The following is a 17,867-nucleotide window of genomic DNA, read 5'->3' on the forward strand; positions in this document are numbered from 1 at the left end:
TGTATATTTTTATAGTATAAATTTTCTAAGATGTTTATGTATTCAGACGCATGCATACGTATATATAGATGCATGTGCATAGAATTTCTATTGCGATATTTATTAAACGGGGGTTAACTAATATAGCCTTCGAGCTTTCAATAAAGACCGGTCGTCCATTGTCGCGAAGACCGACACGGGCATGGTAAAGACGATTATTGTTCGCATGATTACACCGTTCCATTTCCTTCCATCAATCTCCTTCACCATGTAATGTCTCGTATAAAGCTGATTCATATTTCGCATCAGCCGCGGCTGCACAATGCGAAATTTAGAACGAGCGCGAGCGTGGGTAATCAATGAGGTAGGTGTGAAAGAGAGAAATAGGAGAACAGTGGGAAAGGAAGAGAGAGAGAGAGAGAGAGAGAGAGAGAGAGATATTCTGGTGAGAAAAGCTTACTGGATATTTCGTGACAAGAGGCACATGGTAATTCTAGATTCGTCTCATCAACGAAGACCGAAGTAAGTAGTACTTATATATGTAAAATTAGCAATGCGCAAGCAAACATGAAGAATTCATATCGTTTGCTTAACATTAACATCGCCTTTCTTTAAAGTCTTTTATCAACAAGCAGAAACCTTCGATTTTGTTTTTCACATTCTAAGAAAACGTTGATCTTTCTTCTTCCTTTAAATATTACAAATATTAATTGTGTGTATGTGTAAATATTTAAACTATACATAAAATTTCTTCTTAAGAAGTTGCACCGACTTATACTCCATCTTTTTATAAAATCGAAAAGATTTATGTGACATTAGAATCACATATAAACACTTTATAAATATGTATATATAAAGGCACACGGAAAGATCGATAGTTATTCGTAAGATTGAAGAAAAAATAAAACAAATAAAGTAATCAAATTCCCATCGAATAAGTTATATTAGCGTCTGGAAAATCGACAAGAAAAAGAGATATATATTTACCAACCTTCTTGGCAAGTTGCTACGAAATTGCAAGTACACGTGCATTGAATACAAATGTGTGATGTCGATGTTATCGTAAAATTTATCTCACGTATTAACGAATTTTATTTCTTTCCGAAAGATAACGTGTTTACTTCTTAACTGCACGAATGAAAAAAAAAAATTAAATAAAACTGAATAAGTCATCCTTCTGATCGTTTTGAAACATCGTTTTTGAAATAAAAAGATTATAAAGAACATATCGTAATTTAAGATAAGATAATAATCATAATGTTATCGTGTGGTCATCGATGTGAAGATCATTGAAACAACGAAGGATTTTCGTATTACATATGTCTTATTATCGTAAAACGTCCCAGAAATCCATCAGTTGCGTCAATTACGTGGCGCGCCAAATGCATTACGTCCTGTCGGTCTCTATCTCGAATGATTAACGACCTTTGGTAAAAAGATATTTCCGTAACCAAGGAAAAGGGGGTCAACGGTACGTATTTTTAAACTGCGTTATATTTCTTCTTTCTCGCTTCTCCCCTACCACGGCACAAATATTTCATGAACTGACTCGACTAATTGGGGAAAAACGGGTGAAGATGTCTGGTTCGTCGAACTTATAAATGTCTTCCTGTTTTCTTCTTATTGAAACTAATTTTATTTTTCACATACCGGTCATCGATAAGATAAAGTCGAAGATGTGTCTCCTAAGATCAAAAATCCCGCGTTTTCTTCGTTCGGCTTGGATCGGCTTCGATCGAATATAACGAAGCGCTGATAGTTTCCGAATTAGCTACAAGGTGGCGCATAACTCGAAATAACGGACACTTTAAATTTACACGGTTTCTTTGTAAGAAGCGTTCCTTCAATCAGTGCGCTTTTGATCTGTAATCGGAGAAGTGTAGCTTTGTGTGTCTCCAATTTCGATCGCGTCTATGCGACCATTTAGCGAAAGGTTTATTTCGAAAATTCATTGTAAGAACTGCTTGAATATTGTCCATTGGTTCCTATGTACCAAGAGAGATATAATAGTTCATTGTTTGAATTTTTCTCGGTATTGTATTCCTTCTACGAGCTATTATCTATGTGCTAGACGCACATTGAAATAATCCTTTTACTGTTAATTTCCCTTTTGTCCTTGACAACAAAATGGCATTTTCCTTATAACAATGCGATAAGAAAGAATGATACTTCTTATATAAATGTCAGTTGTCAGTGCTTATCAATTGAAAATGTAAATAGCTGAGTGCTAACAAGAACACAGAATAGACACGATTTTTTGGTGTGTGACTTATCAAAGAGTTTTGCTTCTTGGATATGAAGGGACAAGTACAAGCCGCACGGGAGAGGTTAGGTAAGTAATCGAATAGAAATTAATCTTTTACTTGATTCTTTTAACGCTTGATTCATGCTCGGTGCGTCGGGAAAAAATTGTATACTTTTTTCTTTTTTGTTTCCTCAAGGAAAATCTTTAATGTGACAATCTGATTTCACCAGTAACCATACATAAGAAAAAAATTTTTTGATTAATTCTGTGTAATATATTGGTTATCTTTTAATGCGATTATCAAAGCTTTCTTCGTACAATCCAAACTATGCACCTTTTAAACTTAGATAAGTAACTATATTATATTGTTCTTTAGGTGGCTTCAGCAATAACAGCTACTATCCTAGTTCAGCAGACCATGTTCCTGATATTCAACGTATTGTCCCAATTTCCAATTATGAACTACAATTAGATGATTCCGCAGTTGTAACAGAGGTCGATAATAAAGTCAAAACAAAATTGCTCTCTATTTGGAATAATGTGAAATATGGTATGCATTTAAGAGAATAGTTAAATAACGTATTGTATCGTTCGAAATATTATAAATTTCTTTTTTATTTTTTAGGATGGACTGTAAAAATAAAAACAAATTTTTCAAAAGAATCTCCAGTATGGTTGCTCGGACAGAGATATCCCAAACAGTTGGAAGATACTTTAGAAAAAGCGTCGGAAGCTCTCTCTGGATTAGGAACTGGAAGCGAAGTGTCGTTAGCAATAGATGCTGCTAGTTATGAAGAAGGAATTGAAGGATTTAAGAGAGATTTCGTTTCTCGCCTATGGTTAACTTATAGGAGAGAATTTCCAAATTTAAGAGGATCCACTTTTACTACAGATTGTGGCTGGGGTTGTATGTTACGTAGCGGACAAATGATGATGGCACAAGCATTAGTTTATCATTTTCTAGGACGAGGTATTGATTTTATTTTTATTAATATAAATTTCTTATTATAATTCAAACGTTTAAATAAACGTGTTCTGTACAGATTGGAGGTGGTATCCGGATCAAACAATTAAAACAGATGAACAGAATGAAGAAGAGAAAAAACATCGTATGATTATAAAATGGTTTGGAGATCAACCGGGACCTCATTCTCCTCTTTCTATTCATAAATTAGTGTCGCTTGGTGCACAATCAGGGAAACAAATAGGAGACTGGTATGGGCCTGGATCAGTTGCACATCTTTTAAGCCAAGCAGTAAAATCTGCAGCTGAGATTCACAAGGAATTTAGTAATTTGTGTGTGTATGTTGCTCAAGATTGTGCAGGTAATGATTAGATATTGTATTTATGATTCTACTCTAGTGCTATTTATAATCGGACATGTTATCTTATCATTGTATTTATATTTTTGTTGTACAGTCTATTTGGATGATGTTAAAAAGTTATGCGAGACTCCAAATGAAAGCTGGAGATCTCTTGTACTATTAGTACCTTTAAGACTTGGTACTGATAAGTTAAATCCAACTTACATACCATGTTTGACAAAGTTGTTGGAATTAGAATTTTGCATTGGTATCATTGGTGGACGTCCGAGACATTCTCTTTATTTCATTGGTTATCAAGAAGATAAATTAATACATTTAGATCCACATTATTGTCAAGAAAGCGTAGACATGTCGAAAGAAATGTTTTCCCTATCGACATTCCATTGTACTTCGCCTAGAAAAATGGTACTTTCCAAAATGGATCCTAGTTGTTGCATCGGATTTTACATACACGATAAAAGTTCCTTTGACGAATTTGTAACTAAAGTCGAAAATGTAAGTTTAATTTAACAAGTTTGAAAGAATGTTATGTAATTGCTTCATTTATAATTACACTCTTCTTCTTTACACATGAATAAACAACAAAAAATAATGAACTTAAGAATAGCTGGAAATATTTGATATGAATTTGTTTGTGTTGAGTGACTTTCTGTTTATATTATAGATATTGATACCGCAAACCCAGAAAACGGATTATCCAATGTTCTTATTTTGCGAAGGAAGTGGGGAGGAATTAAGAGAAAACATAGAGGTCGGAGAAAATCCACTGCCCTCGACAACGCTATTTGTACGACCCGATGCATTCGAAGATCATTATGAGTTCGAGGAATTTGAACTCATATGTATAGGAAATAAAAGCAAATAGAGAAACTCAATGTACTTATAAATATTAACAACGTATTTCTTACGCAATGTACGTACTACGTTCAACATTTGTAATCCTTCGTTCATTCGTCCAATATTCGTAAGTGAAAAATTCAACAATACTAGATTACTTACAAATCGAACACACATACCGTTGTGTTTTATTATATAGTTAAGTGTTATTAAGGTTTTTAAATGTAATGCGCCAAAAAACGTGGCGAATTTTTGAAAAAGATCTCATAGTATGTCTTAATGGGAGACTGATGTCAATACGTTGACTAATTATTTCTAAGCGTGGAAAAGATAGAAGTTTAAGCCGACCATCTTTTCTGTGATGGTTACGATAACGATGCAGTGATCTTTAATAAGTATTAAACGAAGGCACAATTTTTTTTTACTTTGTTACATGATCTCAAAATCATTGCTTCCTTCTTATTTTCGTTTTTTTTTTTTTTTTTGCAACGAAAGTAGGACTTAATTTTGTAGGAGAATTATAATCATCGAAGTTGTATTAAATATATGAGAGAATATTTATTCATTTCGTTGTTATAAACAGATATCCTCAATCTTGCGTAGATCGCAAGTACGAATACATTTTGCTATTAATAGCAATTTGTATGCATAAGCGTTTCTCAATTTCTTGAGTAAACTGTTCCTGTAAAATGCAACACAAGAAACATACATATTAGCTTTTAAGTCCACACAAGTAAATACACTTGTATATATATGTATGATTTCTTTTATTGTTCTTATCTTTTTTTTTTTATCGATTATTAAGTAATTTCTCAAATATCAACTATTTAAAACTATTTATTTATTTATTTATTAGCTATTATTTATTCCAATATTGGAAGTAATACAATTAATGATTAATTATTATTATTAAAATCAAATTATTAAATAATTTATAGTGTATTTTTAAAATAGTTTGTCAACGATTAACAAGATCTAGAAAGAAATTCATCAATAATTGAGAAATTCACATATTGACGATATTTCATATATTTATTTTCTATAATCCCAAATTTTTCTTCATTAATCGAATTAAAAACTGGCTTAGGTCAACTCATTATGATAATTAATCTATACATAGCATTAGTTTTAAGTTTTCATTAAGATTTTGCACGTACCACATTTCGGTATATAGATTAAGTAATTACGTTATGGAAAATAAATGATGTATCAGGAGAGTCTGTTGATCTTTTATAATGTTGAGGTGATGGCTGAGAAAGAGAAAGATAAGTTGTACGCGAGATTAGAAAACTGTGTGCATGGGATATATATATATATACATATATATTACACTGTTGAATATGTATATTCATTGGAAATGATTTGTTAAGAAGATTATAAATAAAACTGAGCGAGACATATAAACTTTGTTATCTAATTTTTTTTAATGGCACTCGTGTCGATAATATTAAGTTTCTACGTAACTATAAATTTATTTTTATCATATCTCATGAATACAATAATACACGAGTGTTAAAACTTATATACATACATACATACATACATACATCATACACATACACACACTAGGAATAATTTTAATGCTATATACATAATATATATATGTGTATTCGGATGTATAACACACATATATATATATATATAAAATTGTCATCATCATCAGTTTATTTACAATTAAAACTAAAAAAAGAAAGGCTTACAAAAAAGATTCTAGTTTTGACGCAGTTGACAATATTTTTCTACTTGTACTTGTGTGTTTAAATCAAATTTGGCAATGTCAAGGCGCACGACTTGCTATCGACGCACGACGTATTTATCTCATCTTTCGATCTATGTTCATTATCAGATGATAAGTGACATAAATGAAAAAATATATATATTATATCGATAATTATCAACGATATATAATATCGAGAATACAATTAATTTGTCATAGACGTATGATAAATGTACATACATACATACATACATTGGCAAATATTTACATGTGTGCGTATATTTTTTATCGAATGTAAAAATGTTAAAACGTAATGGAAACTAAATTTTTCAATGCAATTATTTCACTAAGAAGTCCCATTTTTCTTTGGTGTCAAGGAATATTATAAAAATTGTTCAATACATTCATTGATCGAAGGCCATATTTTATCGGTAGTGTTACCCCGAAAATTCTTAAGTATTCCAAGATTACTGTAAAAGTCTATCACCGGTTTGGTCTTTGCAGAATATTCTTCTAATCTTCTATGTACTACTTCCGGTTTGTCGTCCTCTCTTTGGCTAAGTGGTTCACCAGTCACATCGTCTTTACCCTATATATACATACGCACGCACACACACACATACACACATACATATTAGAAGATGTTAATAATAGATCACCTTGAGTATTATTTCGATGCTAAACGTACGTATGTGTAGATATACGACAAGGAAAAGCATAAAATCTCTTCTTATATAATAGAAAGATAAAATGATATAAAAACAAGTGTATACTATGATTATTATCTTTCTATTAATACTATTAGCACGAAAGCAAGATCCATTTTGGATGTACGGCTTTTTCGTTGTTTAACTTACCGGTACTTTGGGATCATTAAATCCTATATTGTAAATTCTTCCGCTTGGCAAATGGACCCACCTATTCTTCACACGATTTAAAATCACGGATGTAGGTACGATTAGATTCAGGACAAGATTCACCGGTTGAATTCTATGCAGCATTTCCGCCTGAGTCAACGTTCTTGGGAATCCTGTAAGCAATGCCAAGCCGTTGTTCGAATTTAGATTTCATCGGAATTGCTAAAAAAGTACGATTAATTTCAAGGAACATCTAAGCTACTATGTTTCACTCACCGTCTAACAGCCAATTACGATTTCCTACAACTTCAATTTCTTTCTCGATTAAGGAAATCATCGTTTTGTCTGGCACGAAACTTCCACTGTCTAAATATTTCTTCACCTCTTTGCCCAATTCTATTCAGAAGAAAATATACAATTTAACAGTTAGCACGTTCGTATAAATTAACTGGCGATTATGAAGTGAGTACATATATACATAATATTATATAAGTATATATATTTGTATTAAATCGATTTACTAACTGTTAAAACATATATATATATACTCTAATACTCTTTATATATTATTCTATCCTATACAGATATGCTCCATATAACTTATATACAATAATATAATATATATATATACAGGATAGTTCATAAGTCATTTGACAAAAATGTATTATTATTGTAAACAGTTTTAATGTACACACATACACACATATATATATATGATAATTATATAATATATATTATATAATTTTATTATATTGTTATAGTAAATATATATAACTTTTTATTAAATAAAAATATTAAAATTATTAAAAAATATAATTATTAATTACATATTAATATTAAAACAATTATTATATATAACAAATATTACAGAAAAATATTAAAATTATTAAATAAAAATATTAAACTATTAAAAGAAATATATATAACATTTTTTAATGATTTCACAATATTATAACCTAGATCGATATAACAAAAATATTTTGTTAACTTGGATCACTTTTATTATTACTCAGTTTATACAATACATATGTATTGTATAACAAGTACCCTTATACAAGTAGAAAAGTCACGCGACATGTATGACGAGAAGTAGAAAAAGACGTCGTATAACCAGCCATCAGCGTGAAACATAACCACAATACGTTAATCGTTAAATCGTAAAAAAAATATCAAATAATAGACGATTATTGTTAAATATCATTATTAGCATAGAAAAGTTTAGATTTCTTATGGATTATCTAGCTTTGTTTTTCACAATGAGATGATTTCGTAACGTTATAATAATGAATTATATTTTTCCTCCATTTTATTTGAAATCATCGATATGTATTTTACGAAGATTTTTATACGAATTATCAAAGCGACCTTTGCTATCAACTTTTTATTTTCGTCGACAACATGATGCGGTACAAAGTATAAAAAAAAAAAAAAGATAACCAATCGTACGAATATTCTCTTTCTCTTTCTCGATGTCAATGTCATTTCATTTCCTAGATGAGAATGATTAATGTCAAAGAAATCTCGGTAACTGTTACGAAACGTTTTAATTAACGAATATACAACGACACGATTTCAGTTTGTCGAAATCGAATTCAATTCACGTGTGTATATATATACTATTGTATGTGTGTGGTTGTGTGTAGTACACACCAAATATATATATATATATATATATATATATATAACACACACACAGGAAATATATCCGTTCACATGCACACCGTACGTCTCGTGTTACATTGAAAATAGATTGACATGCTGTGCCATTGATTACCCTCTCGCAACTTTTAATGAACGAACTTGTTACGATCGAGAGTGCAGCGTTTATAAGGGCGACGAGCTAACGAACAGGTATCTATATATAGAATATTAAAAAAAAAAGATAAAATGGGAATATTGAAAAAAAGAAAAGAAAGAGAGAAAATATTTTTAATTTCATATCGAAAATATGGAATAGTCATTAAGTCGATCAACAAAATTGTTTACCGTTTACAATCAGTCGATAACTTGATATCTAATTTTTACGCAAACGAACGAATGGGAAATCGATTACATCATCGAAATGATTAATTATTATTCACTTTGTTTATAAACTTTTTAATTGTCAATTTACAATTACAGCTTATATATGTTTATTATTTCTTTTGTTAAACTTACACAGAATATTAAAACACCACTACTACTGTACTGTTCAGAGCTGGAAAGAAGTTCCGCGGAAGGAATATGGATCTAATTGGTCAGAATGAAAGGAGACGCTCTTCTCGTAGACGCATTATTCAGCTCTATCGTGCTATTTGCAGAGAAAGTCAAACATACTAATTAGATCGAGTGTCGATAATGACGTAGCCAATGAGTAAGATGTACCAAGAACAAATGTAACAGAGTGAACGATGAATTGAGCATCAAACCATTGGCATAATCCTGAATCATATAGTTATTAACATAACGAAATGATATTCTTACTTTTTTCTTTGTTTTCAATATTTTATTATAAATACGAGAATCTTACTACTACGTCGTAGCGTATCGTAAAAGACGAATAGTAGGGATTATGGGAGTATCAAAGGTGCGTATGGGATGGACTTCCAGAGTACCCCTCTTGCCCCTGTCACGTCTCGCGAGCTTCTTTCCAGCTCTGAACAGTACATAAAGCTAGAAAAAAAATGATTGGTAAATATCGACGATCGCGTTATGTAACAACGAATAGTTAAAATACCCACGTGCGAACGAACAAAGATGCAATTTCTTGATCAAAAGCCAAGATCAACGAATAAAGATCGTCGTCCATCGACCCACTCTTAGCTCATTAAACATTTCATTCCTTTAAGGTATGTAATGTCACTTCTTACGATATCTCAAGGTTACACGCTCATTGATCTTGCGAATCATTTCAATACGATTCAAAAGATTACGACGAACGACATCGATAGTAACGTAACGGTAAAAAAAAAAAAACTTATGTTATTTCTTATGATGATATATATGTTATAGATATTATAATGACCATAAAGAAGAAATAAATGATGCAATATCATAATCGACTTTTTTCCTCCTTAAAGAAATGTTTTCGAATACGCAAGAGTCGATAAGTCGATGGTTAACCTCCAAAAACAAAAATGAGGAAAAATTAAATTTTCTAGAATGTCCAATGAGAGGAATAAAAAAGATTAATTAAAGAGAATTCGAAATACGAAGAAGTCAATATAAACTCGAGTCGATTAGTATCCTTTGTGATTTCAGTTGGTAAGGAAGGGGATGAACGATCGATACGAGAAAAGTAGTCGATGGGGGTAGTTAGAGCGGCTCGACGATTGAACTTTATTTTTTCGTTTCGTTCATCTCATTTATTTTTCTTTTTTTTTTCTTCCATATACACAGAAACTTACGGATACGTACCTGTACCATTCTTCACGTGCAAACGTAATTTGTCCCCACTGGAAATATGTATTATGTTGAATTGTTCGATGATCCTTAAGGAGATCGTACCTTTTCCGGAAGCAGGGGCACCAAGTATGACGGCCCTGAAGGCCGCAGCCTTGGAAAAACAACACGTGGATAACGCTACCATTAAATCTATCCTCTCGAAAAGTCGTTCCTAACGTCGACGTTCCTCCTCCTTCCTTGTTTTATAATACATCGTGTCTTCGCGTTCGCTACGGTTCGTTCATACTCGTGAAAACTCGGTCCATTTCGTTATAGACTCGGCTCTAGCTTCGTATCGTTATCTTCGGCTAACCTCGTACACGTTCCGACATTTTTTCCTTCTTTCTCTTTCTAACCTATGATATGCATGTTTTCTATATAATTCGTTGTTCGACCGGCATCGATGAGCTCTCATAAACGCGAAACACGATTGACGGTGTAGTAAAAACACATATTCTCACTATTGACCAATTATTTACGAGAGTTAGAGTTTAGTGGTATAGAGCAACAATTCATTCATACGCAATACAGTTGTTGTTACGTATCGTTCTCTCCCACATCGTCGTCGATGTACTATGATCAAGTATCGTCTACAAATTTTTTTTTCCCAGGAATAAGAAAAACGTGTACATTTAATTACAACGTATTTCGTTTCTTCTAATTCGTGATTTCTTTACTATCGATATGATCATGATCTTTGTAATATTTAAACGTTGAATATTTTTTCTCTTTTTTTTTAATTATCGGATTTCTGTTGTCACTATATTTAATAACTCTTTTTATCATTATCATATGCATGGTCAAGAATTCGCCTTTGAAATATCTTGGATCGCTGCAAATAATTGCTATTGAAATATAAACGAAATAGGTAAGATTACAATTCCAAATGTGCCATCTGGGAGATATTGCAAAAATATTCGATCGATTTATTGACAAAGTAGCACTTTATTCATATGAAAAAGTAATACAACGTTAGGGCCTGTGCCGGATTCCTCTTTTTTATTTTTTTTTATTTTTTCTCTTTTTTTTTTTTTTTTTTTGAATTTATCAAAAGCGTGTATGTATAACGAGACAATAATTAAAAGGCCTTATCCATTAGAACAGAGCTCGTTCGATTGGCCTTTCCGGGGCTGTTTTTCCCAACTAACACCACAGCGATCGTCTCTCCTCAACTCGATGATGCAAATTTTTTCTTTTCATATTCTTCACGTACTATATTTGTTTATATACGTGTTTAAATTTATTCTTCATTATTACTGAATAAATTTTATATATATAAGAGTACTAGCGAGCAAGGACGAACGTTAGTGGAAGAGGGGGAAACAAATTTTTCCTCTCATAGGAGAACCTCTCTTCGTATTTGGACAGAGACGTTCAAAATTAGCTTGCGAATTGCTCCTTTATCTTCACACTTTTTTTTTTTATTATTCCTCTCGCTCTCATCGTATCAACATTTTCCCTCCAGCGTTTATTCACTCTCGTTACATTGTTCATGATAATATTTAAAAACGCTGGAGACGCATTCGAGTAAGGATCAATCGAATAACAATAATGGGAACAGTATCCATCATTTTTTCTTCGACAAAAAGTTTGCACGTCTCTGCATTAAAACACCATATATGTATGAACCGGGCATACTTATTTATTTATAAACTCTCTCTAACTTTGTAAGCCCATCCTCTGTATGCTACAAGAGTAGTATGTCCCATCATTCCAAACTTCTTTCTATATATCTATTTTTGTAAGATTCTCTTACAATTTGCCAAGTACAAACATGTACAACAATCTACGAATATAAATTCTTACATCGCAATAGAGACTCTAGGATTTAAGTTTTGATTTTAAACCGTATCTCGGCTGAGGAGGATATCTTCTCTTTCAAATCTATTATTCATGTCAGGATCATAATTATTTTGAAACCTGGTCATCGAATAATTTCTCGAACACGATGTTTGAGAGATATTATTACCATAAAATTTTCCATTTAAATATCCCATTATATAAAATAAGTAAATTACATTACAACAGCCTTTCGTCTTATATTATTGAGTCTCTATTGTATTTTATCATTCTTAAAATATACAAATCTATACATTCTGTGATCGTGATTTATCATTTGTGTGCTTTAAGAATCCTCTCTAACGAATACTCAATATTCCTCTTTCTTTTCACTCAATATATTGCCAGTTTGATCAAATGCAATAAAAGCATTATTAATCTAGTGCTACCTTAAGCTATACTTATTTATGTGTACTTAAATGTAAACTAATTATAGCAAAGATGCGTTCTCTTTTGTCCTTAATTTGTCTTTTTTTACTTTTATAATAATCCAATTTAAAATTAATTATTTTTTAAGCAAGTATTAATGACAAGTCTTGAAATGTTATTTATTGAAACATTTGGTCGACTTTTATTTAAAACAAAAATTTAAAGGAAGCTTTGCTTCATTGCTTTATAGAAAGAAACTATGATTTATAAATAAAAAGATAAAAAAAAAAACCCTTTTATCATATTTATAAAATGCCATTATCGCAACAACGAGATAACGATATTTTTGTCAAGCAAAAGCAAAAGTGAAATAAATTGAATAAAGTGGAGGCTTAGATTTCTTAAATCCTGCACATGTGATTCGATTGTGTTATTAATTGTATGTCGCGTGTTCCTGTGTGCCATCTAAATATATAAATGTATAGAAAGAACGAATGAGAATCTTCGGCCATTTTACCAGAGTTCTCCATCCTTCTCCTTGGCTGGTACTTCGATTACTCGAGGTTTGTCGATTATTCTAGCAGTACGATTTCCTTTTTCCACAATACCAATTATCCACGCTTGATATCCCTCTTGTTTCTCTATATCTTTGCAATATGCAGCCGCCTAATAAAAGAAGTAATTTGTAAAGGTTAAGATAAGTCAAAAAATATATAACTATAAATATATAACTTACTATTCAAACAAAAATTATGATTTAATTTGTAAGAGAATTGACAACACTAAAATGCTACAATAGCAAATTAGCATGGGTGTCTCTAAACGTTTATCTACCTGCCTTTCTTTAGAGTATTAAACGAAGAATAAATACTCTACTGTATTAGCAGGTATATGAGAAATTTTATATAAACATACCTGTTCTCGAGGAAGGCATATAAGAAGCCCGCCGCTTGTTTCAGCAGAATGTCCTTGAAGTAATTGGAACATGTTACCGCAAGCTTTAGCCACCGCTGCCATCTTCGCAATAACAGGTAAATTATGAATAACGAAAGAGACTTCATTTTTCTGGTGTTTCGCGAGATTTTGTGCATGTCCTAAAAGGCCAAAGCCTGTAACGTCCGTTGCTCCGTGTGCATTGTATTTATGCATTAATCTCGCCGCTGTAATTAGTTTCAAATATATTTGTGATACATTCTTACTCTATAAATATTTTAAATAAAGTACATATGTGTGTGTACATACATACATACATACATACATACATACATACATACATACATACATACATACATACATACATACATACATACATAGGTAGACATCATGTATACAACATAATACAATAAAATATATTTTGTTTGTAATATACCTATTCTGTTTAATCGAGCCATACTATCCATTGCTCGTTGATAAGCTTTCCTTACATCATCTTCACTAACAACAAGTTTAATTCTATTCCAACGATCAGGTTGGTCCAGCCATTGATGCGCATTTACAGCAACTTGCGTACCAAGAGGTTTCGTTAACACAAGTACATCGCCAACAACTGCATTATCTGGTCTACATATTTTATATGCTTATAATTTTTGTCGTGGGATATCTTTCAATATTATTTATATTACTTTATCTTTTCATTATAACGGATACTATAAAAGTATAATCATCGCAATGATATAAGTTCTAAACATACACAATATATTCGTTTGGTTGACAAACGGTAGAAGCGACACCACCTATCGTACACCAAGGATTAACAACTGTTTGACCACCAGTAACAGTTGTTCCAGCCTCTAGTGCTGAATCTTTAAAACCTCTCATAATTAATGGAACAACAACATCGCGTTCTTTTTCTGTCATTTTTGTACTGACACCCAACAACATTAACATATTGTCACATTCAGTGACTCCCATGGCATATAAATCACTGATGACATTGGCGCATGCAATTTTTCCTGAAAAAATACTCCAATAACAATAATAAAAGAAATTACAAAGCAATATTCCTAGAATGTAAAATAAAATTTAAGTATGTCATAAGGCATAATCATAAGGATAAATCAGAGTTCCATGTTACTTGTACTGATGTATTTCTTACCCATCATATAGGGATCATCGACTAGTGGGTAAAAAAAGTCTGTTGTTTGTACCAAGCTAAGTCCGCCATGTCTCAAAGGAGTTACGGAGGAATCCATACCAATGCCTGAAACGATATTAGAACAACGAATTAGAAACAAGCTCAGAAACTAAAATAAAAGCATAAAGAAAAGACTTGTAAAAGAGTTGACATATAGATTGGAATGCATATCAATATAGAAAAACCTTTAAACATTTTTCTATCTGCTGTTCTTCAGAGTACTTGACACATAAATTATTTTACTGTATTAGCAGGGATGAAAGAAATATTTCGTTTGTTAATTGAAAGACGAAGCATAGGAATTATAAAGATTGATTATAAACAGTATTTCAAGATATGACTCCTATTTATTATATCATATGACATTTTATAATATTCAATATATTTATCGCGCCAATAATTCATACAAAAAAGTTGAGAACATCTGTACTTCCGGTAGCGTGGGAGAAAAGAGGCGGGAGATGCGGTTGTATTAGCCGCCATATTAAATAGGGCTGGATCGAACATACTCGTGCCCCTAACCCTTTCTATACAATGGAATTTTCCTATCACGATCGATCCGTTAATGCGAATTTTCGAAATTTTCACGACACTCGAAATAATTTTTCCCTTAGATCGAAACGAAACTTCTCGCAAAATTTTTAGATTACGATAATAAAATATCGAAATATGAATTTCACATAGAAAAATAAGAATCGATAAAAGACCGAATATAAATTATTCGTTATAAATGCAGTTGAAAAAAAAGTAAATTGCAAATAAAACGATAGACGACGGAAGAAGATAAATGCAGAAGGGAAAAAAAAAATAAGAAAAAGAAAAGAGATCTTCACAGAGATGCAATTCTTACACAATCATGTTCAGCCGCGTGTATTCACAAGTGCACTCGGCGCGGGCGCGCGCTCGCGTGTGTTTAATTACGCATAAGCATAACTCACCGATGCGCGGAATGGCCATATGCATAAAGTGGGCATGTTCATGATCCTGTGCGGCATTATCGTCGGCCTGTAGTCCCTCTAGGAGTTTCCCAAGAACCTCCTGAGGGACTTTACACCCTCATCCTTTTAGGTCGGCGAACCGCGTTAAGCGGAAGGTCGCATCGAGATCATGTGCCACCGGGTCGAACGGCCTGCGCAACGCCAAGGCATTTGGATTACCACCAAGTTCCAGCTGTACGACGGACAGGGCGTCCTGAGCTACCGGGGTTCCCTGTATCTCCGCCATCTTGTCCCAAAATCTCGAAAGAAGACGCGATAGACGGAAAAGAAGAAAAAATCTCTTGATAGGTCTATCACGTTTTCGAGTTTTCCTCGATAATCTTCTAGGCGATTGCCCTTCTACAGAGTTCTCACACGCGTTTGCAAACAGACCTTCTCAACGAATCGAAAGACGTAAATTATATGATACGGTACGCCGCCGACAGACAGCCACTGCTCGCGATTGACCCTACACGACTATAACCGCCCCGTGGCTGTGAACTCACATCGAACGTGAATTATACTCTACACCGGCGTCGACTAACCGGGATCGTACGCGTCGACAAAATGGACGCACCTCCAACGTTCACGGAGCTGAGAGAACGCGCAAGGCCACCGTGAGCCCCCACGATGCCCCTACCGTGGCGTTACATCTTTCTGATTGGTCCTTTCGAATTGGCGCATGCGTATTAATCGTCGATCCTTCAGGTCCGTATCTAAAGTATCATTTCGCCACCGGAACAAAGCCTCCTCACGCTTCATTTTAACCAATATTCTCGACGGTGTTTCTCTCTTTCCTTCGTACATATGCTTCGCTCATCCAAAGTTCGAGCGATGACAATCAAATTCAGAGAAAGACGCTTGATCTTATAATAAATATTTTCTTATCGGATAAAAGCATGGAGATATTTTTCATTTCGATTTATTTCATTTAATTTCGATTAATGAATAATCTCCGACATAATAAATTGAAGAGGACCCATATAATATAAAATTATTATTCTGATCATATTCCAAACGAAATATTTACCATCGTATTCATTTTATAATAATGATAAAGATTTTCTTTTCTTGCTTTACCAAAATGCATACGTACTTATTGATACAGATGTTGATTTGAGACTAGAGAAAATACGAAACGTGTAAACGTAAGCTATTCTTATACGTTACGATTGCTGATTCGTATTCAGATATATGAGTAACACCGCTCGATCAAATTTATCATGGATTGATAGATTTATAAAATGCTATATACCGTAATTAATTTACATAGATTCAAGTGTCATTTACCAAAAATGCTAATAAGCTCATATTTTTTCATCGTCATAACCGATACTTCATTTCTCTTATGAGTATCACGCCAATTACAAGTCCGACGTCTTTGACAGTGGTTCTCAATAATGAATATTTTTCTACGTTTCTTATTAATAACCGTAACATAAACCATAATATGAAATGATTAGTATTCGAATAATCTCGGTTTTGGGAATATTGACAAAGAAAAGATTCGTCTGATCGTTCTTTTTTCTTTCTTTTTTTTTTTTTGTTTCATGCAACGTTCCATGTCAGTAAAAGTTTTTTTTTTATTAAACGTTTCCTTTATAAATGCCATCAAAGATACGTTTAACTTATTTTTTAATTTAGTCACCTTAACACGATTACGATATTCATTGCCGAACTGTCGTTGGCAGAGTGCACTATGCGGGCGATGGTCGTCTTGGAATGCTGTTCGTTCGCCAAGCGATCGTAGAACTCGTCTCTCTCTCTCTCTCTCTCTCTCTCTCTCTCTCTCTCTATCTCTCTCTTGCTCTCTCTCTTTTTCTCTCTCTCTCTCTTTCTTTCTTTACAATGTTTCCCGCGCAAAATGGCAATAACACTCTGTTCATGCAGAGTTCCAAGAGTTCCAAGAGTTCTTTACACCATATCGAAGATTATTTACAGTCAATTCGATCCGTTAAAAGGAATTCTCTTTCATTAAGATAGTCACATTAGACATATCGAAAATTGATGCTTAAAGAAACAAATTAAACGTTCCGTTCAATTTTATCGAGCAATATAAGAAGTATTTGCGTTTATTTATGACTAAACGAATTCTTTACAGCTTGATAGTTTAATTCTGTCGTCATTTCAACGAAGCAAATGCACAAAGAAGAATAAAGTATATC

The 17,867-nt window shown here is 32.7% G+C and overlaps 3 protein-coding genes across 3 annotated transcripts; 1 reads left to right on the forward strand and 2 right to left on the reverse strand.

Moving 5' to 3' along the window:
* The first annotated feature begins 1,282 nt into the window (after positions 1–1,282).
* LOC122631918 (cysteine protease ATG4D) lies at positions 1,283–5,790 on the forward strand. The gene is made up of 6 exons (XM_043818140.1): positions 1,283–2,311; positions 2,601–2,774; positions 2,850–3,194; positions 3,268–3,549; positions 3,644–4,044; positions 4,214–5,790. The coding sequence occupies exons 1-6, from the start codon at positions 2,275–2,277 to the stop codon at positions 4,412–4,414; spliced, it is 1,440 nt and encodes a 479-aa protein (XP_043674075.1). The 5' UTR covers positions 1,283–2,274; the 3' UTR covers positions 4,415–5,790.
* Positions 5,791–6,468: 678 nt separating this feature from the next.
* On the reverse strand, positions 6,469–11,150 carry LOC122631920 (GTP:AMP phosphotransferase AK3, mitochondrial). Its single transcript, XM_043818142.1, has 4 exons — positions 10,357–11,150; positions 7,237–7,356; positions 6,961–7,133; positions 6,469–6,692 (listed from the first exon to the last, which is right to left on the reverse strand). The coding sequence occupies exons 1-4, from the start codon at positions 10,526–10,528 to the stop codon at positions 6,486–6,488; spliced, it is 672 nt and encodes a 223-aa protein (XP_043674077.1). The 5' UTR covers positions 10,529–11,150; the 3' UTR covers positions 6,469–6,485.
* Positions 11,151–11,308: 158 nt separating this feature from the next.
* Positions 11,309–16,283, reverse strand: LOC122631919 (inactive selenide, water dikinase-like protein). The gene is made up of 6 exons (XM_043818141.1): positions 15,664–16,283; positions 14,687–14,791; positions 14,282–14,543; positions 13,961–14,151; positions 13,507–13,751; positions 11,309–13,257 (listed from the first exon to the last, which is right to left on the reverse strand). The coding sequence occupies exons 1-6, from the start codon at positions 15,947–15,949 to the stop codon at positions 13,105–13,107; spliced, it is 1,242 nt and encodes a 413-aa protein (XP_043674076.1). The 5' UTR covers positions 15,950–16,283; the 3' UTR covers positions 11,309–13,104.
* Between the last annotated feature and the right edge of the window lie 1,584 nt (positions 16,284–17,867).

This window comes from Vespula pensylvanica, chromosome 9, assembly GCF_014466175.1.
Source record: "Vespula pensylvanica isolate Volc-1 chromosome 9, ASM1446617v1, whole genome shotgun sequence".
NCBI classification, from domain to species: Eukaryota; Metazoa; Arthropoda; class Insecta; order Hymenoptera; family Vespidae; genus Vespula; species Vespula pensylvanica.

Excerpts from the sequence above, each read along its gene's own strand:
- LOC122631918 (XM_043818140.1), top strand. The coding sequence starts at position 2,275 with ATGAAGGGACAAGTACAAGCCGCACGGGAGAGGTTAG. Across the intron at positions 2,775-2,849 it reads TTGGAATAATGTGAAATATG|GATGGACTGTAAAAATAAAA; the intron begins GTATGCATTTAA and ends TTTATTTTTTAG. Across the intron at positions 3,550-3,643 it reads TGTTGCTCAAGATTGTGCAG|TCTATTTGGATGATGTTAAA; the intron begins GTAATGATTAGA and ends TTTGTTGTACAG.
- LOC122631920 (XM_043818142.1), bottom strand. The coding sequence starts at position 10,528 with ATGGTAGCGTTATCCACGTGTTGTTTTTCCAAGGCTGCGGCCTTCAGG. Across the intron at positions 7,357-10,356 it reads GCACGTGAAGAATGGTACAG|AATTGGGCAAAGAGGTGAAG; the intron begins GTACGTATCCGT and ends TCTTCTGAATAG. Across the intron at positions 6,693-6,960 it reads TTAATGATCCCAAAGTACCG|GGTAAAGACGATGTGACTGG; the intron begins GTAAGTTAAACA and ends ATGTATATATAG.